Source organism: Mesocricetus auratus, unplaced genomic scaffold, assembly GCF_017639785.1.
Source record: "Mesocricetus auratus isolate SY011 unplaced genomic scaffold, BCM_Maur_2.0 Super-Scaffold_15014, whole genome shotgun sequence".
NCBI lineage: Eukaryota > Metazoa > Chordata > Mammalia > Rodentia > Cricetidae > Mesocricetus > Mesocricetus auratus.
Window position 1 is genome coordinate 1818070 of NW_024429186.1, and position 24260 is coordinate 1842329.

The following is a 24260-nucleotide window of genomic DNA, read 5'->3' on the forward strand; positions in this document are numbered from 1 at the left end:
TTCTGGGAAATGTAGTAGAGAGCCGTCGCCATGTGATCTCGGGGAGAGGACGCATGAGGCCGCGTCCTTCGTAAGGTAAGACCTTATAAAAATACATATTAGTAACTATGGGTTAATAATTAAGTCAATAAGAAAGCAAACGGCCAACAGCTTCATAATTAATATAGTGTCTTGTGTGTTTTTTGGAGGTGCTGAAGCAGCCAACGGGACCCAGGCATGCAGCTGGCGGGAAGGCTACATGTTACAAACAGTGGTTACAGGGAGGGACTTACTGTCTAATGGGCAACACTTTCTATTGGATGAGAATGTTCTAGAGATTAGCAGTGGGGACAGCTGCACGGCAACACACTATCCTGGCTAATGCTACCTAAAATGGTTACAGTGGTTACGCTCTACATGATGTGTACTGACTATAACCACAATAAACACACACACAGCACACATTTTCCTAAAACCTGACAGAAACGAAGACTCACAAACAAGAAAACTGCAATCAATACGTTGCCTTGGGTCACTCCTGCCATGACTGGGGCATGTGGCTAGAGTTTATTTTCTCTTGCCCCAGGCACCAAAAAACCAGGCTGTTGGCTTTCACACAAACTATGAAAAGAGGACCCTGCTTGCTAGCTTTACTCCATAGAGCACTCTCCTGTGGGTAAACGTATATCCCCTTCAAATACAGTGGCGGGTTTCTCCATAGGATACACCGCCCCTCACCCATCGCTAGAGAACGGACTTGCTCCTTTTCCTACGGCACGAGCATGGGGAGCTCACAGAAATCTGTACCCCCTCTCGCCCTGGGCACCCCTCTCGCAAAACTGAGGGGTGAGCAAAGACATTTCCTAACGATGACTTCTACTGCCTCTGGAAATACTACAGAGGAGGAAGGAAGCCTCGCTCACCCTCCTAAGAGTGTCTCAAAGAAAGAGAAGAAGAATGGCAGACCCGAAGGGAGACACCCTCCATGCGGCTTCCTGCAAGGTTACAATCTTGCACCAGGACTCTTGGTCCCAGTTCCCACACCCAATCAAGCAAGTGACCCCTCATAAAGCCTCATTCAGGTTGACACCATTTCATTGCTGCCTTTCTCTGGCTTTAATTATATACCTCTTCAGACTCAGATACCTTTGGGGAGGAAAAAAAAACCAGATATAATAGAAATATATAATAGTGAGAAAACTTGCAGGGCAGTGGAGAAAGAAATGCCTACAGCTAGCAGTAAGCTTAAGAATGTCCCCTATGAATTATAGGTAATTGGAATGGGTTTGCTCAGAGCTAAATTACTTCCTTTGTTGTTAGCTGTGGTACAGCTGCAAAAAAAAAAAAAAGAAAAAAAAGAAAAAAAAGGAGTTTCTTTCAAGAGAAACTTGGAATTGTGTTTAAGAGAGGGAGCCCAGAGTCAGCTACACACACTGTGCACAAGCTGATGCCCTTTTCTCGCAGCTGGACAAACTGGATCACAAGAGTGTGGGTCAGGTGAGCATCAGACCAGAGTTGAAAATTAACAAAAGAATAAGTGTGGGGCTGGAGATATAACAGCGCTTAACTTTTTTTTTGCAGAAGATACAGGTTCGTTTCTTAGTGCCCACACGGCTGCTTGGAACCTCCCCTAACTCCAGTTTTAAGGGCTCACCCAGCTCTGGCAAGTGGTGCACACCTACACATGCAAACAAACACTCTTACACATGAAATACAAAAAAATAAAATACACCGAAAGATAAAGAAACAAGTGCAACACAACCACCCGCTAAGGAAACCCAACAAGCCCCCGGGGGGGGGGGGGTGCAGGAGACATCTGACCAACCTCTGGGGGGCTTTTCCAGGGCAAAGGCCTCAACGCACACATTCAATCAATGTCCAAAGAACCTACACAGAGCCTGAAAGAAAAAGTACGAGGCCAAGCCCAGAGCCCCAAGCGCCAACCTGCCTGGCAATTCCTATTCCCAGAGGTGAGCGGTCCCGATGGGATTAAAAACGGCATTGCGACAAGCTTACTCTCACCCGGCTGTACAGAGCTAATCTCCACTGCGCAACCTCGCTGCGTGCTTGGGTAAAGGCTCACACGGCCCTTCGCGTTCTGTAAGCTTGCTCATTCCGCTGCTAAGGCAAGACCAAGGAAGCAGTGTCTACTATGATTGACACTACAACACGGAGAGAATGGCCGAGGCAATTGCGTTATCCCGAAGCTCACGCGACACAAAAAAGGACGGGACAGCAATGACCTCCGTACCAGTGAGATGGACGTATTCCAGCTGCACCGACCAACACCCACGGGCGCCTCCTGAGCGCGCGCGCTGATGCAGAGTGGTGCATCTGTGGACCCCAGTCAAAGGGGCAGCCTAACAAAAGGTCAGTGCCCGGGGAAGCTAAGGAGGGGCACCGTGCAAACATGACCTCCTCCTTCGAGGAGCTTGCAGTCTGAGGAGTCAGACGGGCTCACGAGGACTCAGAAGGCAGAAATGTGCATTCCTTATCAGAGAGGGCAAAGGAATCCCCTCCAGCAGGGAGGAGCCCAGCTGACAGCAGAGTGAGCCACTCTTCTGTGGCATTCGGTGCCGTGCCCAACAGGTGAGAGAAAGTGCCGGGGAGGAAGAGACTGGAAGGGGGTGGCCCGGAGTTTCACTCAGCACTGTTTTCATTGTGGGACCTTGGCTAAGTCCTTCGTGCCCACGAGCCTCAGTTTTCATCCGTTACTCTGCCAGCCCCTGGGGCATAAAGTAAATTCCGTATCTGTATAAAATGTTGAGTGCCACACTCACAGCCCTGGGGCCCGGCAAAGGAAAACAGGACTGTGGACGTAGTTGTCGTAGCAACAAATGCATAGCAGATGCAGGTGTCTTTGATGCCCACACGTCTTGGGCTTGACATGATGGCTTAGGTAGGTACCACTCTCCATCTCTAACCATGCACAGGGAGACTGGGGGATTTCTGACTAACCACAGAGCCTAACCTAAGGCTCAGTCCTTCTGCTACTCTCAGCAAGAAGAGAGGAGAACTCTTAAGGGCTGAGCGTTGGGGGCAGCTGCGGAGAGCGGAGAAATAAAGGGAGGAGTGTGAGCACACAGACGTTTCGCCAACCCTGGTAGTGGGGACAGGAAACGAGGAGACAAGATAATAGCAATATAACAGCTGGAGAAACGGGGACCTCAGAAATAAGCTGGAGAGGGACTGTGGGTAAGTTTTCAGCTTCCCCTGGGACAGGAGGGAGAAGCCAGGCTACACACAACAAGACCACCCAGATAAACAAGTTCAAGACCCAAACCAAGCTATTTCAGAGAAAACATCAGCAACTGATGGCTTTCACCGGAGTGGGAAGCAACTGTCCTTCAGACAGAGATCCAAGAAGAACTAGCTTAGATTAGCAATTATGGGATAAATACTTAAGTCAAAGCTAGCCAGTAAGAAACAAGCAAGGCCAACAGCTTCATAATTAATACAATGTCTTGTGTGTTATTTGGGGACTATAACGCGGCAGAGCCCAGGTGACTGGCAGGGAGAAAAACCAAAGCTGTTGGCAAGGAAAAGGCTTCTCTATACACAGCCCAGTCTACACACACGAGTTCCCAGGCAGTCGGGACTATATAATGAAGCTGGCTCAGAAAAAGGGATGGGGGTAGGAGAAACGACCTCAAAGGCCGATGTTGGTACTGACCAAAAGCATAAAGTGATCTGTAGCAACTCAATCTGCTGTTGTGGTGTGGATCTCTAGGGAGAGGATTAATATAATACATGTAAAGAGTAAAGACTCTAATAATAATAAAAGCACACGGTACCAGTTGCAATGGATTTGATTTGATGAGATCACAAAGAGCATCGGACTCTGGGGAAAACTATCAACTTCTCACTTAGGGTCATAAAACGAAGAGAAAACAAAACAAAGCAGGTCCAACAGAGGAGGCCGAGAGACTCCCAAGAGCCTGGGGAGCACAGCTCTCTCTCTCTCTCTCTCTCTCTCTCTCTCTCTCTCTCTCTCTCTCTCTCTCTCTCTCTCTCTCTCTCTCTCTCTCTCTCTCTCTCTCTCTCTCTCTCTCTCTCCCTCCCTCCCTCCCTCCCTCCCTCCCTCCCTCCCTCCCTCTGGCAGGATTATCTGGCTCCTTCCCAGGCGGGTTAAACCTACAGCTTGTTAGTGGAGGTCACGGTGGAGGGGACCAGGAAGATTCTTGAGTGTCGAATGAACTCAGGAGTATCAAATGCCATGGGGACATGAATAACGGGAATAATCTGACTGGTCATTGTCGTGCTAGGGTTCAAAATAGAGCCCCGGGAAGCTATCTCTCAGAACGGTGACTCCTGTCACTTCCTCAGAAGTGATTGAACAATACTCTCCCAGGATCCCCAAAAGTGGGGCGACAGAAATCTTGTGCAGGACCACTACGCGGCACCTGTCTCGAGGTCACTCGCTGCCATGAGCTGCTTGGGGGGGAAGAAACAAGGTGGATTTAATCATGCGGCATCCCTTCACTGACAAAGCTGTCCATGGCCAGGGATTAAAGCAACAAGCGCACACTGAGTCGTCCTCGCACCTGCTTCTGGAGACGCGGGGATAAAACTCTGAAACACAGTACCCAACGACGCACCAAATCACCAACTTACGACTGCATTGAGATGAGAGAGTTACCCCGTGCCTGGCTGCAGGTTCCTAGAGGAGGGCCGTGCCTAAATCTAGAGAAGAAAAACTCCTACCTGTTTCTCCAACTCCAGTGAGTCCAGACTCTCGCAGCTCTCTGACAGGGTTTCCATGGGAACATCATCCCGGAAACCCACAAACTCTTCGTCATCACTGGGAGCATTGAAGATGTCGGCTACTTCTTTGGGGATCTGTATCAGATGCAGAAGAGAAGGATTGAAACCGAGGCTGCTGGGTCACTCCGGGGGTGGGGAACTAGCACATTGCATCCTTCACCAAAACGGCTCTCAAGACCCTAGGGACCCCGGGCAAACTACTTCAGCCGAGTCCCTTTATTCTAGTTCTAGGTTTATATACACCTTCCCTTCATCCTTAGACAGAAGCTACGGAGCATCTGAGAAGTCAATGACCATCTCCTCCCTCACAGCAACTCAACCTGAAGTGGTTCGCGTTAAAAGATTTCCAGGCAGTAAGCTCTTGGCTTACTTCTTCATTTTTGGTTAGCCTTATGTTGGGTCCGGCGATGAACATTCACGTGCCCAAACAGCAGCTTTCCCCCTCCCCTATACTGGGAGTCACCTACAGCAAGCAGCCCATGGAACTAACGCCAGGAGAACTTACAGGTCATGAGGAACGGTCACCCGCAGGGACCCATGTCTGCTCAATCTAACAAATACGGGTCTGCTGGGATACATGTACGATGACTAACCCGTTTTCTCCCTCCTACCTACTAAAAGAAAAACCAGCACCTACAGAGTAGTCATCTGATATCACTATTGGTCTGCACATTTGTCCTTTGTGGTTTTCAAGAAAAATCAGGGTAAGTTTTGCAGGAGTTTGACTGTCTTCATCTTCACAAAGTCCTCTGGAATAGTAAACCTATATCTGTGTGTACCCACAGTGCTTATAGAGAAGGGTCAGGGAAAGAGATACGACTAGACATAATCAAAACTAAAAGAACTAAGCCAGGGTCAGAAGGATAATTATCTTATTTTTTTGTGGTCCCTAGAAATTTTGTGAATTAAAGCCATGAAAAGAGAAGCCAACTGTCAAACCGTCAAACCCAGCCAACGGGAGCAAATTTCTCACGACACAACTCTTGGAGCAGCATTGACCACCCTCATCATTCCAGACACCTTTGGCGGCTCAGCTACCAGAACTCGCACTCCAGAGTAACACAGGCAATATTTACAGAAGTCCGCGTTGTTACCAGAAAGCTTGAGGGGACCTTGCGTGGGGGACCATGGCAGACGAGGGTGACCGAGGTAGAGGGACAAACATGCCAGGCAGACAGAGCTTCAATGAGAAGTTTTATTAGAAAGGAGAGGGAGGGGGAAGGAAAGAGATAAAGAGACACAGAGGGCAGAAGAGGGAGACAGAGAAAGTCTTGACTGCCCCAGGGGAATAGCAGAAAAGAGATCCAGAAAGAGAGAGCAGGAAGAAAGTTGAAAAGAGAGCGTCAGTGGGAGGGGGTTCTGTCTTCTAACGGGGTCCTTTGCACCTGGGCTGACCAGGGCGCTGCATTCTGCCAGGTGATAGGGGCAGGCCGCGTATAATGCCTGAGAGTCCTTACACACGTAACAGCCACCGAGTGTGGTCCCTACAGCAGCCCTGAGTGAGGAGTCCTGCAATTTCAGCCCCTCTACCCCTTTAGACCTCTCACCAAAGTCTGTTTCAACAAATGGTTACCGGAGTTGCACACCGTCTATGGATGTCAAAGTCAGTGCAGAGAGCAGAGAAACTTGAAGGCGGGCGTGAACAACTGGCGATAACCGTGAGGACCACGCCCAGGCAGAGGTGCCCATGTCTGCGTAATCTCCGCCTGCGCCCACAGGTTCTCCAACCTGCTCTGGCTGTGCCATCAAGGGGCTTTCGTTAGAACTGGGAGGAAAAGACGAACATTTTAACAAATGCGTCACACAATCTAGACTTGACCAGGGCTCACACTTACTGCCAAAATGCTGAGATTTCCCGCCCAGTTCCACAGCCACCTCTGAGCCCCAAATGAACACTCCGACACTGTATTAAATTATGTATACTGTTGGCCGGTGACTAGGGCTTCTGACTGGCTAGCTCTGTCTTAATTATTAACCCATAACTACTAATCTATGTATTTCTACATGATCTCCTCTTACCAGAGAACGAGTCTGGACCTGTTATTCCTCTCGCTCCCTACATCATGACTATGTTTCCCAGAATCCTCCTCATCTCCTAGTCCCACCTACCTTGCTTCCCTATTGGCCAACAGTGCTTTATTCATCAACCAATGAGACAAACATACACAGAAGACAACCCCATCACCAAACTCTAAATGGTACTGAAACGATTTCCAAAGCTGGTTGACCTTTCGGTGAAGGACGAACGTACCACACGATTCTATGGGTTTGGCAGGCCCTAGAGTTTAACATGGATCTTCGATAACGAGTCAGGTAGGGCCAGGAGTTGGTTCTCTGAGAGCGCAGGCGAGGGTAAACTCTATGAACGCCTGGCTCCGGAGCTCCTTATCCCCGTTGAAAGCATTTGCTGTATGGGACTCACCTTTTCCTAGGAAAGCTATATTCATCTCATTTTCCACGGCGTTTTTCTTTCATTATTGGGAGATTTTTTTTGCGATATTTCCTTTCTTTGGCCCCTCACATTTCCTCTTTGTATTTCTATTGTACTTTCAGTAGCACCTGAATGTGTGCCTGTGGGCACGCATACATGTGGGAGCTACATACATGTGGGAGCTACATACATGTGGGAGCTACATACATGTGGAAGCTACATACATGTGGAAGCTACATACATGTGGAAGCTACATACATGTGGAAGCTAGACTGGGTGCTTCCCTCAACCTCTGTCTACCTTACTTTTTTAAGACAAGGTCTCTTACTCAACCTGAAATCCACTGATCCAGCAGACCTAACTGGCCAATGAGCTTAGGTGCAGGTACTAGATACCACAGTGCCCAGTTTTCCCAATAACACTGGGGATTCCAAGCCCAGGTCCTTGTTCCCAATAGCGCCATCCCCGAGACTTTCATGTTTTCATTTTTATTCCCAAATGAGCCATCTCTCCCCAGCCCCAGTTTCTCTTATTTCTTTTAAGGTATGTATGTTTTTATTGCTCTCCTCATCCTTCCCTAATTTTTGGCCACACGTTTCTCATTATGAGGAATTTTTAGGTTCTCATTTTCCCCCCAATCTCTCGATTTTCTCTTTTCCTTCATAATATTCGCCACCCCCTTCATTCTTTCTTTGAGCCTTAATTCCCTATTTTCCATTCCCATGGCCCTGTATTTAACCCTTTCATTGACTACTTCCACCAATACCACACTCTCCGTTGGTTCTGACAGATGCCATCCTATGGTTACCAGTGACACATTAACGGGCTTCAGTAATTATACACGGAAGTCTGATTTAAATACTGCTGCCACGGGAGCCTTTGTCTCCTGAGCGCTGCCGGGGCGGAGACCTCACGAGTGGGCTTGCTCAGTACGAAGATCCTTAGATAAAAATCAGATGAGGAAATCCACACGGCACAACACAGGAACACAAGCAACACGAACACATGCAGGCAACATGACATCTCCAGAAAGCTGTGACTTCCTCAGCTGGGTGAATTCAAAACTCTGATGGTAGCAAAGTGCCAATGACAAGCTCAAAAGTTCACAACAAAATGAACACCAGCCCCGAAGACGATCTAAACATAAGGAGACCAATCTAGGCTCTGGAAAGGCCAGCCAGCCACACAGGAGGGAAGTCAGCATCCCACCGGTGAGAAAACCAGTGGCGTGGGTTAAGACGGGTAGCCTCATGAAGAAGCGTGTCAAAGACACTGAGATCTTGGGAAAAAAAATCACGGAAATGAAAGACTCAATGAATCAAGGAAGACGCATCATAGAAAGCAAAACCATTGGTTCAACCAAGCAGAAGAGAGAATACTTGGGGTGGAAGGTGAGGTTAATTAATACTGTACTCAAATATCGATGAAGAAAATTAGATAAACAAGCATGGTCACAACACTAAAAAAAAAAAACTCTAAGATATAATCCAGAAGCCGGGCAGTAGCGGCACACGCCTTTAATCCCAGCACTCGGGAGGCAGAGGCAGGCGGGATCTCTGTGAGTTCGAGGCCGGGCTGGATCGATAGCCTCCGAAACAACACAGAGAAACCCTGTCTCGTAAAAACCAAAAAAAAAAAAAAAAGATATAATCCAGAGATGAGACTTAACACTCCACTGGCAAGACTGGGACTCAGTGTACGGTGCTTGGTGAATACATGTTAAGGTCCTAATTTCAATTCCGTACCACACACCCACACACAGGAGGGAGGGGGGGAGAAGGAGAGACGCACCCATCCACAGAGAAGTAAAGGCATAGAAAATGGCTGATGAAACTAATGACACCAAATTTCCCAAATCCAGGGGAAGAGAAGCCCTATCATAGCATTTAGAAATTTAAATTTAACTGGCATGACAAAAGATAAATCTTTCTACACATATCATACTCAAGATTTAAAAACAACAACAACAAAGTTAACAACCAACATTAGAAGTTACTCAGCAATAAAGGCAAGAGTAGCAATGGAGACCTCTCATCAGCAACCCTCAAGACCAGGTGAGCATGGGACGTCTTATGCCATGTAAGTGAGTAACTGCCAACCGAGAGAACCATACCCACCACCTAAGTTACCTTTTAAAATTGACTATGAAACAGAAACACGTCAAGGCAAGTACAACTTAAGGCAGTCCGTTGCCAAGCTAACCCTGTGTTAGATGCTTACAAGGTATATCAAACACAGAAGACATTGCCAATCATGAGAACACAGAAAATAAATTTAATGAGAACAATAGATGAACAAAGGACAGCCAAAATGGAAATCATTATACCAAACACAGTAAAAACCGGAGAGCCCCAAATATTAACTGGAGGGGGGCAAGGTGGGGGAGCAGAGCAAATCATAATCCAACCAAGGAGAAAAAACAACTGGAAACCAGCAAAACCTCTCCCAATAAAATCTGAAACATAATCTTAATTCACCACTAAAAAGGCAACACACCAGCTGGGCAAATTAAGAAACAAAACCCAAATGTCTCAAAGAAACACAAATCACTGGAAACAACAAAACAAACAAACAAAAAAAAAACAAAACACAATCTGAAAGTCAAATGACTTATGTATTAAGTGGTAAAAAAGCTGAAAATGACCTAGTATAACTATTACTTTATCTGATAAGCAACAGCTATCAGACATCACACTTCAAACCACAATCAGAAAATAAAGGAAGCCACTACACATTGGCAATGGCCACACAATTCATCAAGATCTAACAGTTGTAAATATGCATATGAACTTCACATTCGGGCTCTGAACTTCACAAAACAAGCATGAACGGGTCAGAACAAGCACAGCAGGTCAGAGAGGCTCTATACTAAGATAAAATGGATGACTTTCATACTCTCCCCCCACCTCTTAAACAAGTTAGCCTAACAAAGGTGCAGTTAAAAACTGCACCAGAGACCAAATGGTTTAACAGACGTCTGTGGAACATCCCACCCAACAGATACAGAAGACTTACCGTCTTCAGTAGCTCACACGGAGCCCTCTCTGAAACAGAGGATATTGCTGGCCACAAGGCCAAATCTCAACAAACACAAATTATTATTTGAATTATGTCTTGTACCAGCTAAAATAATGATACATAGATTCAATAGAGTGGATATTGTAGAGTGTTATTTTAAGATGTGTTAGTTGTTTATGGTGTGGGATGTTCGTTCTGTGATGCAAAGGTGTGTTGTGCTTGTTTAACTCTGTGAAGTGCTGTTACTTTGCTCCTCTAAAACACCTATCGGTCCAATAAGGAGCAAGGCAGAAGAGAGGATAGTTGGGACTTCCAGGAGGAGCCAAGATCAAGGAGGCAGAAGAGAAGCGGCCAGTCACCCAGCTACACAGTCAGACATGGAATAAGAAGAGAAGATAACACAGAAATAGGGATAGGCAAAAGCCCAGAGGCAAAAGGTAGATGGGATCATTTAAGTTAAGAAAATCTGGCAAGAAACAAGCCAAGCTAAGACCAGACATCTACGAGAGAGAATAAGCCTCCGTGTGTATTTATTTAGGAGCTAGGTAGAAGGCCCCACAAAACAGGGGGTTGGGAGGACGACAGACAGGATGGGGGACAAAAAAACAAAAGAAAAACCCCCCAAAACTACAAGTGGGTTCTTTGGGGGGAGGGGGAAAGCCTTTTAAATAGGATTAGTGAACTCGGCCATGTTAATATAACAACAAAGATCCAAATCAGCAAGGTCAAAGACAAACAGGGAGAATTTACCACAGACTACAATGAAATTCAGGGATCATTAGAAAATATCTTTGAAAGTTATAACCTAAAAAACTAGGCAATGTAGAAGATTTTTAATAGATAAACTCCTAGCCTCGTATGACCAGCCATTAAGAGGATAAAAGTCATTTAGACACCAGGCAATGAAACTACAGCAGTAAGGGCTAAAAGAAGTCCTGGATATCTGGTTGATTTGTCTGAGATGACTCAACACCAAAGCTCACCTTTTCCACAACAGATGGGGGAAGGAATGTGACCAGACTCACTCTAGGAAGCCAATATCATGTTGATACAAAACTAGATAAGGACGCAACAGCAAGTAGACCAATGTCCTTAATGAACATAGGACATAATAATTATCAATAAAATTTGTGCAAACCAAATTCAAGAACAAGTGACCAGCAAGACGGAAGCCCACAGGGCACAGAGGTGAGCTTACGAGCCTCTCGCTAAACAGACATGGTATCAAACTGCCTTCAGAACGCATTATCTCTGTAAGTGCAGATCAGTGCGGCTCTCAGTCCTCATGGTAGCTTCTCTGTGCCATGGAGATGGCAGTCGGCAAAGAAACTCACAACTGGTCAACCTGGAGACAGCCAAGGCTTGGTCAGCAGTTCTCAACCTGTGAGATATCCTGCATATCAGCTATTTACATTACAATTCATAATAGCATCAAAGGCTCACAGGATTAGGAAGGTTGAGAATTACGGGTCTTAGGGATGCTGGGCCCTAAGTGTTTATATCTGTGTTAGCTCCATTTCCTGTTGCTGTGATAAAATATGATAGAACACAACTTAAGGGGGGGGAAAACCCATTCATTTAGGCTTATGGTCTCAGAGGAAGAGTCCAAAATGGCAGGGGAGGCATGGCTGCAGGTAACCAGAGCAGGAAGCTAAGAGATCACATCTTCAACCACAGACATGAGCAGAGAGGAGAGGAGAGGGGAGAGAGAGAAAGGGGGGGGGAGGGAGGGAAGGAAGGAGGGAGGGGAAGAGAGGAGAGAGGGATGAGAGAGAGGAGAGAGAAGGGAGAGAGAGGAGAGAGGAGAGAGAGAGAAGGGGAGAGAGGGGAGAGGGAAGAGACGAGAGAGAGGGGGAGAGAGGGAGGGAGAGAGAGAGGGAGAGAACAGGAAGAGGGGAAGCCCACCCTAGTGACACGCTTCCTCCAGCAAGGCTGCACCTCCCAAAGGGGGTCCACATCTTCCCGAACAGTGCCATCAACTGGGGACCAACCCAGTGTTCAAATACCTGAGCCTATGGGGGACAACTTCTCATGCAAACCACCACGACACCACACCTCCCTGCACCGAGATTCAAGGCGACAGTGTGGAAGAGGGGGTCAGAAAGAAATTTAAGAGCCAGTGGATGGGAAGGACTGGGGGGCAGACAGTCTTCCAGTGTCCCTGTACTCATGAACTCACAGCGTAAGATCAAGCTACTTAGCAGGAACATGTGGATGTGTGTGTGTGTGGTGGGGGGGGTCACCAGCCTCAAAGACGATCTAAACATAAGGAGACCAATGTAGGCCCTGGAAAGGCCAGCCACACAGGAGGGAAGTCAGCATCCCACCGGTGAGAAAACCAGCGTGGCGTGAGTTAAGACGGGCAGCCTCATGAAGAAGCATGTCAAAGACACTTTGAGATCTTGGAAAAAAATTTTAAGAAATCACAGAAATGAAAGACTCAATGAATCAAGGAAGACACATCATAGAAAGCAAAACCATAGGTTCAACCTCGCAGAAGAGAGAATACTTGGAGTGGAGGGTGAGGTTAATACTGTACTCTAACATCGATGAAGAAAATTCGATAAACAAGCATGGTCAAAACACACACACAAAAAAAACAAAACTCAAAGATATAATCCAGAGGTGAGACTTAACACTCCACTGGCAAGACAGCATATGGTGCTTGGCAAATACATGTTAAGGTCCTACGTTCAATTCCGTACCACACACCCACACACAGGAGGGAGGGGGGGAGGAGAGAGACACCAGGCGCTATCAACAACTGACTGCTTCTAGGGATGGTAGAGTCCGGGTTTTCATTAAGGGTATGGCCTCCTGTAGGTTGACCAGTCCCAATGGATGGCCCCACACCCATAATTGTAGGAGCAGTACAAATTGGACTTTGCCAGTAATTAAAAAAAAAAACAAAAACAAAAAAACAAAGGGCATGATGTAGAAGGGAGTGGGAAATTTATCTGGAAGGAGTGGGTGTAAACATTGTCAAAATACATTATATGCATATATGTATAAAAAAATCAGTTAACAAAAAATTAAAATAAGTAAAACGGAGAGGAGAGACGGAAATCACATACCATAACCAAACTACTTCATTCCAGGAAGTTAAGGACATGCGAATCAACACATGTGAACCACCAAATGTCATACAGCACACAAATGCACTTCCAGGACGAAAATTATAGGGTTATCTCAACAGACGGTCAACAAAAGAGACCTGTGACAAAACTAAACACCCCTTCACGATAAAAGGCAGAAGACCTAGGGATAGATAGGAAGGAAGGACATGCATCAGCATAATAGAGATATGACAGACCTACAGCCAACATTATACTACACAGGGAAACACTGAGGAGTATTTCCTGTAAGATTAAGAGTGATTCAGAGTACCCATCCTCTCCATTCTAAATCAAAGTAGTGTCTAAAGTCTAAGCTAGAACAGAAAGACAACAGAAAGAGTAGGGATAAGACCAAGAGCCAAAGAACTGAACTACCCACATATGTGCTGATAACATGATCCTATACTTAAAAGGCCCTAAACATCCCACAGGAGAACCCTTGGCTCTCACAAACATTTCAAGCAGGGTACAAAACCAACATATAAATAAATTAATTAGCGGCCTTTCTACATGCCAGCAATGAACTAAGACCAACATATAGCTAAACAAAAACCAATCAGAGGCTTTTCTGTGCGTCAGAAATGAACTCACTGAGAAAGAAATCAAGGGGCAGAGGAATAAAAATCCCACTCACCTTCCCACTCCCCAACAGAGAGTGAGGGAGAAGGAGGAGAGAGAGGTGGGGGAGAGGGAGGGAGGGAGAGAGAGAAAGAACGAGGACACAAGATCATCTAGGAATAAGCCTAGCTAAGGAAATGAAAAAACATGTATGAAAATATTATAAGACACTGAAAAGAAATTAAGACTCTACAGGATTAAAAAGACCCCCCCCCACACACACATCCTAATGATTTGGCAGAAAAAAATACTACAAAAAACAGTTTACAGATTCAATGCAACGAAATCCTCACCAAAATTATATTCTTCACAGAACTAGAAACAAAAAGAAAACAGAACAAAACAATAAAACCCAACCCCGGTGTTCAAATAGAAACACAAAAGACCCCAAATACACAAAGCACTCCTAAGCACAAACAGTGAGGCAGGAGCCACCACAGTACCTCACCTCAGACAACACTGCAGAATCACAGTACTAAACACTGATACAGTCCTGGCACGGACGGACAGACAGACAGACCAGTAGACCAGAAGACCACACAGCTACAAGAAAGGTGTCAAAAACATTTCCTTGTGTGTGTGTGTGTGGCGGGGAGCCTCTTCAATAAATAATGCTGGGGAAATTTGTGTATCCCCACGTAAAAGAATGAAAACTGAATTTATTATCTCTCGCTCTGCAAAATAAAAAATCAATTCAAACTGGATTTAAGACCCAACATAAGAAATTCTGAAGCAGATACAGGAAAGCATAAGCAAAACATTCCAAGTCACACACAGGTGTAGTCAAGGGCTTTCAGAAAACTGGGATTACAGGACATCAAGATTTCCGCACAGTCACTGAAGGGACGGTCTACGGGGGTGGGAATGTTTGCTAACTGACAGGAAATTAAGCACTAGAATCTATAAGAACAATAACAAAAAAAAAAAAAAAGCCAAACTAATCTAGCCAATAAATGGGCCAACGAACTGGGTAGTTCCCGAAAGAAAAAAAAAATACCGAGAGCCGAGTGTCTGAGGACCCGTCTAACTGTCCAACATCCTTAGACAGGAAGGCAATGTAAATTAAAACAGCCTGAATGTGCAATGTCACCTCAGGCAGAAGGGAAACAAGAGAGGGAAAGGGTAGCACCAGCTAGAGAGGGCATGGACAAGAGGGATCCTTACTCATTGCTGGCGGGGGGGGGGGGTAACCTGCACAGCCACCATGGGAATGAATCCGCATGGAGGTTCCTCAAGAGGATAAAAATGGGGATAACCCCCCAGGTATATACGCAGACAACTCAAGTCAGTGGAACCCAACAGTATCTCACGACACCACACGCCACGTTTACCGCCGCACTGTCCGTTACAGACAAGAAGACAGGGAACCAGTCCGGAAGCCGGCCAGCGGATGGGTAGACAGGCACAACTGTGTTCACCAAGATCAGCCAGAGTCAGAGCGACAGACACATGCTTTCCATCTTGTTGGAAGCTACATGCAAGCTCCTATCTAGACACACGGTGCGTGAAAGCGGAAAGAGACTATGGGAGGGAAGGAAGAGGTCTAACAGGAAGAGAAACAAGAGAGGAGAAACATGTCCTTAGAGTGGGAGTTGTCTGAGAGGAGGAAGGGGACCAGGAAAAGGAAATGAGTGTGGGGATGGAGGGTAAGGAAGTGTGTGTGTGTGTGTGTGTGTGTGTGTGTGTGTGTGTGTGTGTAATGAGCCCAGTCTAGTGCTTGTGACATGAATAATAAAAAACCCAGAGACAGGTATCGGGGTTCAAGCTGAAGATCAGAAAAGCAAAGCAGCAGGCCACTACCTCTGCCTCAGACTGAAAGTGCGTTTCTGTGTTCCCAAATCCTCAGGCTGAATCTCCAGACTGATTCACGCTATGTAGTGTGAGTCTGTCTTCCCAAATCTTCAGGCTGAATCTCCAGACTGATTCACGCTATGTAGTGTGATTCTGTCTCCACGAATCCCCAGGCTGAATTTCCAGACTGATTCACACTATGCAGCCCAGGGTGGGGCCTTGAATTCAGAGACCCATCTATCTGTCTCTGCCTCCTGAGTCCTGGCATCAAAGGCTTAGATACTCTGCACATGAGCCAGGGTTCAGCTTCAGGGCTATAGAGAGCCACCCTTGAGCCCCAGATTCCAACTCACAGAAGTTACCCAAAGACTCCAGGACCGAGTCCAGCTTTGCCACGTCCGGCCTAAGGAGTACTGGTGAGAAGCTGCTAAGTAAGATCCTGCCTCTCACCAAGTGCCTTTCCCAGCATCCCTGCAGCAGAGGGATACTTCAGAGCAGTGGTTCTCAACCTGGGGGGGGGTTCCCCTGAGACCACCACCCAAAACCTCAGATCTTTACATTACAAAACTACACATAGGAGGTAGCCACGAAAAGAGTTTTACGGTTGAGGGGGGGTCACCACAACGTGGGGAACGGTACCAAGCGCTCGCGGAGTTATGAAAAGTTGGGAACCACTGCTTTAGAGGGTGCTGCACCACCCTGCCAGCCCAGGTCTTAACCGACATTCCATGTACCAAAAGAGACTAATAAGCTATCAGACACGCCTCAGAGTGCCAGTTGGCTTCCAGTCAGGTACTTAATTATGAAAATAAAATCAATGTAAGGCACCATTAAACTTTTACATCCTACAATTAAAGCATAACTTTAATCAAGGCTTACTTTTCTACATCACAGATAAATTTGCCCTTCCTCTATTAAAATATTCCGACTGGCCACGGGGAGACATATTCATCATCTATTGCTTTTTTATTCTTTCTAAATATGGTGCTTGGGGGGGGAGAGGGAGATCTCATGTACCTTAGGTTAGCCTTTAGCTTCAGATCCCCCAGCCTCTACCTCTCTCAGGCTGGGATTACTGGCCTGTCTCAGCAGGCTTTGTGCATGCCAAGGGAAGTACCCTGCCAACAGAGCAGCATCCCTGCCTCATCCTGACTGGAGGAAAAGAATAGAAATCCTCATTTAAAGCCAATTAAACTAAGGGGTCTGATGCGATATGGCTTGGGAAATGTTCCTCACTCCGGGGATGTGAGTGCCCCTTTCATCTGGAAATAAGGCTCCACGGTAAGCAAAACCCCATCGAACAAAAAAATGCAGTATCTGGGAGGAAACTGTCCTTCAAAGATGAACAGAATTATTTTCAGATTACAAATTTGAATGAGTTCAGGGTTAGGGTTAGCAGCCAGAACCGGTTAAGGGTCATATCACTCAGGCCGAGACGACAGTGACTCAGAGTCATGCATGGCCACAGCACTCGAGAAAAAAGACACAGAGAAACATATCCGGGTATCATTGTAGTCTGGTTCTGACTCTTTTTATTACTACAGAATTGGAAAACTTATGAGTCTACAAAACAAAGACGTCATTTATAACATCAGTAATAAAGGCCAGAGAATGGGCATGCACCAGGCAGTTTTTATTAATGATGTTAAATTACTATTCAACTATGACAATACAGGATGTTATCTACAGTGGTCGGCACCACAGAAAACATCCACAGAGAGCACTAAAGAAGCGTGGGGCAGGCGGGTGGTGGCGAACACCTTCAGTCTCAGCAGGATCTCTGTGAGTTCGAGGCCAGCCTGATCTACATCGAGAATTCAAGGACAATCAGGGACATACAAAGAAACCCTGTCTGGGAGGGAGGGAGGGAGGGAGGGAGGGAGGGAGGAAAAGCCACATAAAGAAAGGCAGTGATGATGGGAAGAGAGATCAAAAGCTGTAAGACGCCAAGAATTCTGATACACATCTACAATCCCAGCACTCAAGGGTCAGCCTGGGCTACATGGTGAGAATCCCATCTCAAGAAGAAAAGACATATAGAAAAGCATAAAAGAAAGCATCCAGAGCCTGGTAGCGCATCTATAACCTCAGTTACTCCAGAGGCTGCAGGAAGATCCAAGGACTGCCTAGGCTACGGAGTAACTCTGAGGTCAATGTGACCTACTTAATAAGACCCTTTCTCAGAAAGGATGCTGGTGATACAGTTCAGTGTCAGAACACCTGGCTAGTGTGCTTCAGGGCCTGGGTCTAAGCACGAGCCCTGCAAAATGTATTGGTTTATTAATTTTATTGTGTAATGATACAACTAAATGCTAATCAGAGGAGACTCACATCAGATCTGAAGACATAACCCTGTTGAAAGTAAAAAAAAAAAAAACAGAAAAGGTTAGTGAGTGCAGTGGCAATTGTTAGGGAGTGGCTACAATCAGACCACACACACACACACACACACACCCCACACACACACCTCACACACACCCCACACACACACACCACACACACCACAACACACACACAACACACACAACACACCCACACACACACCACAATACACACCCCACACACACACCTCACACACACCACACCACAACACACATACACACCACACACCCACAACACACACAACATACACACACACAACACGCACACACAACACACACACACACACAAAGCTGTTACCAAGACAGCGTGAACAAGAGGGTCAACTCACCCAGACAATGTAACACTTTCCAATACATGCTCAAAAAACAATCAGAACTCCCAAAAATGCAAGAGAGGATTGGTACAGCAGTAACAGATACAGATGCAAATGTCAACACCTCACCTTCAACACGGATGGAATAGTCCTTGAAGAAACAGCCCAGAAGAAAACAGAAGGCTTCAACAATAAACCAGCCAAAAGACAGAGAACACAGCTCAACAGAGCATTTATTTTTTTTCCCTCAAGCATATACATAAAATTATCCACTATGCAGACCGGACCTTATGCCAGTGTGTATAGTGTGGTACCTTTTAAATCGTTAACATCGTAAAACTATCTTTCCGGACACGTGGACTAAAGTGGCAATCAGAAACTTCAATAAATCAGGCAAGCCCAAGCAGCCAATGAGGCAGAGAGGAAATTACAGCAATGAGAAAAATACAAGCTGAGGGATCCCCATCCCAAAACCCGAAATGCTCCCAAATCCAAACTGTGTTGAGTGAGTGTCCCATGACGTCACAAAGGAAAGATTAGGTAACACCATACCTTTGATGGATTCTGTTTTATTTTGTTTTATGAGACAGGGTTTCACTGTGTAGCCCTGTCTGTCCTGGAACTAACTCCCTCAACTAGGCTGGCCTCCAATTCACAGAGATCCCCCTGCCTCTGCACCGCCACCACTCTGCTTAACTGGATAGTTTTATGAACAAATAAATTACATTCAGCCTATAAGCAGAAGGTTCTGTTTTGTATTCTGACGAGTTCCATGCCAAGATCTCTTATTAAATATAAGCAAATACTTGGTGGAGTAAGCCCTGTTGGTCTCAAGCATTTTTGGGGGGGTGGTAAGAAATACTCAGCCTGTGCCTTGAAATAAACACACACGAATCTGTGTGCTACGGCTGACACTGTGGTTTGGGACAGGCACAGCTGTAAATGTGCAAATTGAAAGGAAGATTAACTTTATACATTAAGGAGCCAGAGGACTCACAGCAAAGCAGACCCAAAGCCAACAGAAGGAACTACTAAAGATTACAGCCTTGACAAAATAGGGGATTAAAAACCACAACAGAGTAAGTGATAAGACAAAGTTGGTTTTTCAAAATATTAACAAAATTAGCAAGCCTTCTGGTTCACTGACTTGAAAGCAGAGAGTCTTCAAGCACTAAAACCAGAAAATAAAAGTAGGGACATTATTATTAAGTTTACGAAGGTTGTTTTGTTGTTGTTGTTGTTTGTTTTTTGGTTTTTCGAGATATTGTTTTTAAGTTTATAAAGGTTTTTAAAACAAAGAATTTAGGAGACCTATAGATGACTACACTGCCATAATTTGGCTCACATAGAACACATTTCTGGTAACACCCGGACCACCGATGCTAAATGATAAAGAGTCGATCTGAATAGACCTACAGCTGGTAAGGATCTGGATCAGAAACTGTCCCCAGAAATAATGTCAGAAGCCAACAGTTTAGGTGGTAAACTCTGTGTAAAAATACTTAATAGAGTGATCAATACCCAATCCTCCAAATTCTCCAAAGAAGCTGAAGAGGAATAAAACAACAAACAACAACACCCCTTAACACCACATGGGAGACCACACTACCTGATACCAAAGCCAGATAAAGACTGGAAAACCCTTTCGCACAGTGCCAGCCAATTGAATCAGCAACACAGCAAAAAATATGACCAAGCAAGGCGCCTTGCAACAACGCAAAACAGCACACAACACATGAAAATTTAAAAACATCCTGTTGAAAATTGAGGGAGAGAGCACTCACAGCTAATTTAAAAAAAAAGGCATCAGAGAAAACCCTGAGAAAAACAAGATCAACACTAACGGAGGGGAACTGCATCAATATATTGAAACCCACGAGTTTACACCCAATGGCGAATAAGACCCTGAAGATCCGGAATAGTTAGGCTAAGCAAGCCTCCTCTCACCTCTGCAACACAAGTCTTGAAAAACTCAAGCAATCATGCAAGGAGTGGGGGAGAAAATAGATAAATAAAAGGCATTTGGGTTGGAAATGAGTAAAACGCATCTGTTATCGCACAACATGCCCGGCCCAGGCAGAAACACAGGAGAGTCCACAGGAGCGTGGTCAACACTAGTTGATACACAGTAACGTTCCAGGACATCCAGTCAAAGGGTAATTAACAAGGCAGCGTTTCTGCCACTAACAGTCAGGAATCTAAGGAAAACATCACAAAACAATTCCATTTGCAAGGGCGTGAAAAAAAAAAAGAGCAACAGAGTAGAAGTCTTATACGCACCCCCTAACATTTTAAGACTTGGGAGCAACAGCAAACACACACTTTCCTCTGTCCTTGGATCAGACACGCACGGTATCATGGAGGCACCAGCACTGGTCAAAGCTACCTGAAGACTTCATTCACACAATCTCAGTGATGTTTCTGGCAAGAGCAGAAAAGCCCCTCTTCGAAGGTCACGTGGAACCCAGAGGGACTTTAAGTGAGAGGGAAGAATCCTCGCCCCGACTTCAGCCCACGCTGCAAACCTGCGGGAATCCAGCAGGTGGGGCTGGCATGGACCAAACAGGAGAAGGACTAACATTAGCAGAAAGAGCATTCTCTGTAGCAATCAGCAGTGTCGTGGGGAAGTTCCTACACACAATGGAGTGAAGCCAGGCGCTTCTTTTAAGCCACCTACAGAGGCGATGGGAAAACCTAAATATGAGAGCCACCCCTGTCTATTGGCTCTTAGAAGAAACCAGAGGGATCCATGACGGTCACCAGAATGAAAGGCTTTGACGTTTGCCCCTCGGGGCTGAACGTATGGCCTCAGCACGGCAGGAACATTCCAGTCACAACAGGAAAATACTGAATCTCTCTCATTGCACTCTGTGCCCAGGAGAGTCAAATTCTCAGAGAGATTTGGTCAGAGGCACCCGGTTATCTGTGTGCTTGAGAGCAGAGGCTAGAAGCTGACATCAGGTGTATTCAATCACTCTTACCCCCCTCCCTCCCGTTTTTTTTTGAGACAGTCTCTCGCCAAGCTCACTCATGTGTCTAGACTGGCTGCCGAGGGAGTCAGGCACCCCCCCTGCCTCTGCCTCCCCAGCACTGGGATTACATTTACACTGCCACACCCCGGGGCTTTTTTGATGTGGGTGCTGGGGGATCTGAACCTGGATCCTCACACTTGGCCAACGCTCCACCAGACTGAGCCGTCACCAAGCCCCTATTTAAACCATTAGTGCGTAGTTAAGAACACTTACATCGCTCTCAGTTGTCACCTCCTGACCTTCCCAGCATCCTAAACTGAAGCTCTCCGTACCCACCCCACTGCCAATCCTGCAGGATTTATACACACTGCCATCACAGGTCATCCTGTTCCCTGGGTCACTCAGACAACCACAGAAGGGGTCCAAAGCCGGTCACTAACCACATCAGACACACCCACACCTCTACCAGAGCCTCACCATAAAAATGGTTCCCCGGGGCTGGAGAGATGGCTCAGAGGTTAAGAGCACCAGCTGCTCTTCCAGAGGTCCTGAGTGCAATTCCCAGCAAGCACATGATGGCTCACAACCATCTGTAATCAGACCTGGTGCCCTCTCTTCTGGCCTGCAGGCATACACACAGGCAGAATACTGTATACATACCAAATAAATAAATCCTTTAAAAAAAAGTTTCTCAATCATACTATATGCACTTATCACCACCAGGCAGAGGCTCTTGCCCAGACTCCCTCTCACACCAGGTCCCCCGGCTTAAGCCTGCACATCTGAAATGCTGGCAGGTAACCAGGGCAGAGGGATAAGGTGCTGTGATCACACACCGGCATTTGACAATCACCGTTCACTAGCTGTTTCCAAAGAGCCAGCAAAGTTGAAGACCCTTTACCCAGAAGAACACAAGAGTCATCGAGCCAGACCCGGTGGCTTCCACGCTGGCAGTCTGGAAGACGGCACCGCACACTACATGAGTCACTAAAGAGTCCACGGTGCCGGCAGCCTACAATCAAGCCAGTGCCTTTTTTTTTTTTTTTTTTTGGTTTTACGAGACAGGGTTTCTCTGTTTTGGAGGCTGTCGGTCCAGCCTGGCCTCGAACTCACAGAGATCCGCCTGCCTCTGCCTCCCGAGTGCTGGGATTAAAGGCGTGCACCACCAACGCCCGGCTCAAGCCAGTGCCTATTAATTCAGCATCTCACTGTGTGCAGATGAACACGGTAACAAAAAATGGAGTCTTGTGAATCCTGAGGGCTTGTGAGGAAACTAGAAGAAAACACTTGTGGCCTCGGCTTCTTGAAGACCCAGAACTGTTTCTGGAATGTGTTTTCACGTTCCCGACAGGCGTAGCGGATAACATGTGCCCCTGTGGAAAAGCATGCTTGCAGCCACTTGTAACTTGTCCTTGTGACAACCTTACTCTTGGGACTCTTCTCAACCCTCAGAGGGTTCAGAAGATGCCGTTAGTAAAGTTGGCGACTGCATCAGAGTTTACTCTACCTCGTTTCTTTTTATTTTTTAGGCCCTGCTTTCCCAGGTTCACACCACCGACGAGAGCAGTAAATGGTCATCGTATGTGTTAAGGAGAGAGCAGCAATCATCCTTAGACAATTGTTGATGAGACCTGCTACGTGGGAATTAAGTCTAGACGTCCCAGGAGGACAAGAGGCTGGCACCAGGAAGCCTCCTCCTATAAGCAGTGATCTGGCGCCCACATCCACTCCACAGCTGCAGGGGGTCTTCAGAGGGATCACTATCATCACCAGTGAACAGACCTGTTCCGAGCTCACTCAAGGGAACACCACGGACCAGCTCTCCAAGCCACTGGGAGTTCAGGAAGCCATTCTATAGGAACCTCAGGACATACTTGTATCCTCCTAAGAACAATGCCACTCCACGAAATAAGCTCTGATCACCTCTAGAGTGCCCACACAGGCAGCTGACTCCACCAATCCTCTGGGCACTGTGCCTGAATGAATGGCACACTCAATTAAAATCCTAACGACAACCTCTTAGTTCAAGGAAAGGCCGTTAGGACACAGAGGCCCTCTCGTTAAGTGCCCACAGCTGGCAGTGGGGGAGCACTGGAGACATTCAGCAGCCAGGTGGAGGGTTCTGCACGGAGGTGGGGGGGGGACGAATGTAAGGGGTTCTGTACAAGTGCAACGAAATGCTGGATGGGCCCAGGGCTTCTAACCGCCTTGCTAAACAAACAAACAAAAACACCTCCCCGAAAGGAAAAATGTCTGGGTCAGTTGTTGGGAGGGAGAAATAAACAATAATAGTAAACACACATTATCTCTTCTTTTAACGATCCTTTTTACACAAAGCTAGGAACACCAGACATCTCACATAAAAAAAAAAAAAAAGTCCTTAGGAGTTACAGTCAGGGAAAGTCTGATCTCTGTTTAATGTCCTCTGGGGCTGAGAACTTTCCAGCAAACACGGCTTGTGAGGAAGGGGAATGGGACAGAGCTTCTCTCTTTTCTTTTCCCGTTTTGGCAGAGATGGGGGGGGCATGTTACAGGGCAATTATTGATCTTCCTGCCTCAGTTTCCCCAGTTCTGAATTACAGGCCAATCACACTGCCAGGTGCCACCAAGCTGTCCCTTCCTATTTCAGGGTTTACTGCAGACGACGTCTGAATTTTGCACTAGGAGATTCCATGTCAGCACCACAGACAGGACGGGAAGGAGAACTTGGTCCCAGAAATGTAGTTTTAAATCTCATTTTGAATTAAATCAATTCTGTGTGTGTGTGTGTGTGTGTGTGTGTCTGTCTGTCTATCTGTCTGTCTCTCTCTCCTTTCCTCCCTCCCTCTCTCTCCCTCCCTCTCTCCCTCCCTCCCTCCCTCTCTCTCTCTCTCTCT

The 24260-nt window shown here is 46.4% G+C and overlaps 1 protein-coding gene and 1 long non-coding RNA gene across 8 annotated transcripts in view; one reads left to right on the forward strand and one right to left on the reverse strand.

The window, feature by feature from the left end:
* Positions 1-24260, reverse strand: part of Cdca7l (cell division cycle associated 7 like) — a 47767-nt gene that overhangs the window by 9036 nt on the left and 14471 nt on the right. For all 7 annotated transcript variants that reach the window (XM_021235553.2, XM_021235550.2, XM_040742312.1 and 4 more), the window contains one exon: positions 4684-4818. In XM_021235553.2, coding sequence (XP_021091212.1) covers positions 4684-4818 — 135 coding nt within the window. The remainder of the gene's footprint in view (positions 1-4683; positions 4819-24260) is intronic.
* LOC121139188 lies at positions 31-6677 on the forward strand. Its single transcript, XR_005876035.1, has 2 exons — positions 31-75; positions 5637-6677. It is a non-coding gene; the product is annotated as an uncharacterized LOC121139188 (long non-coding RNA).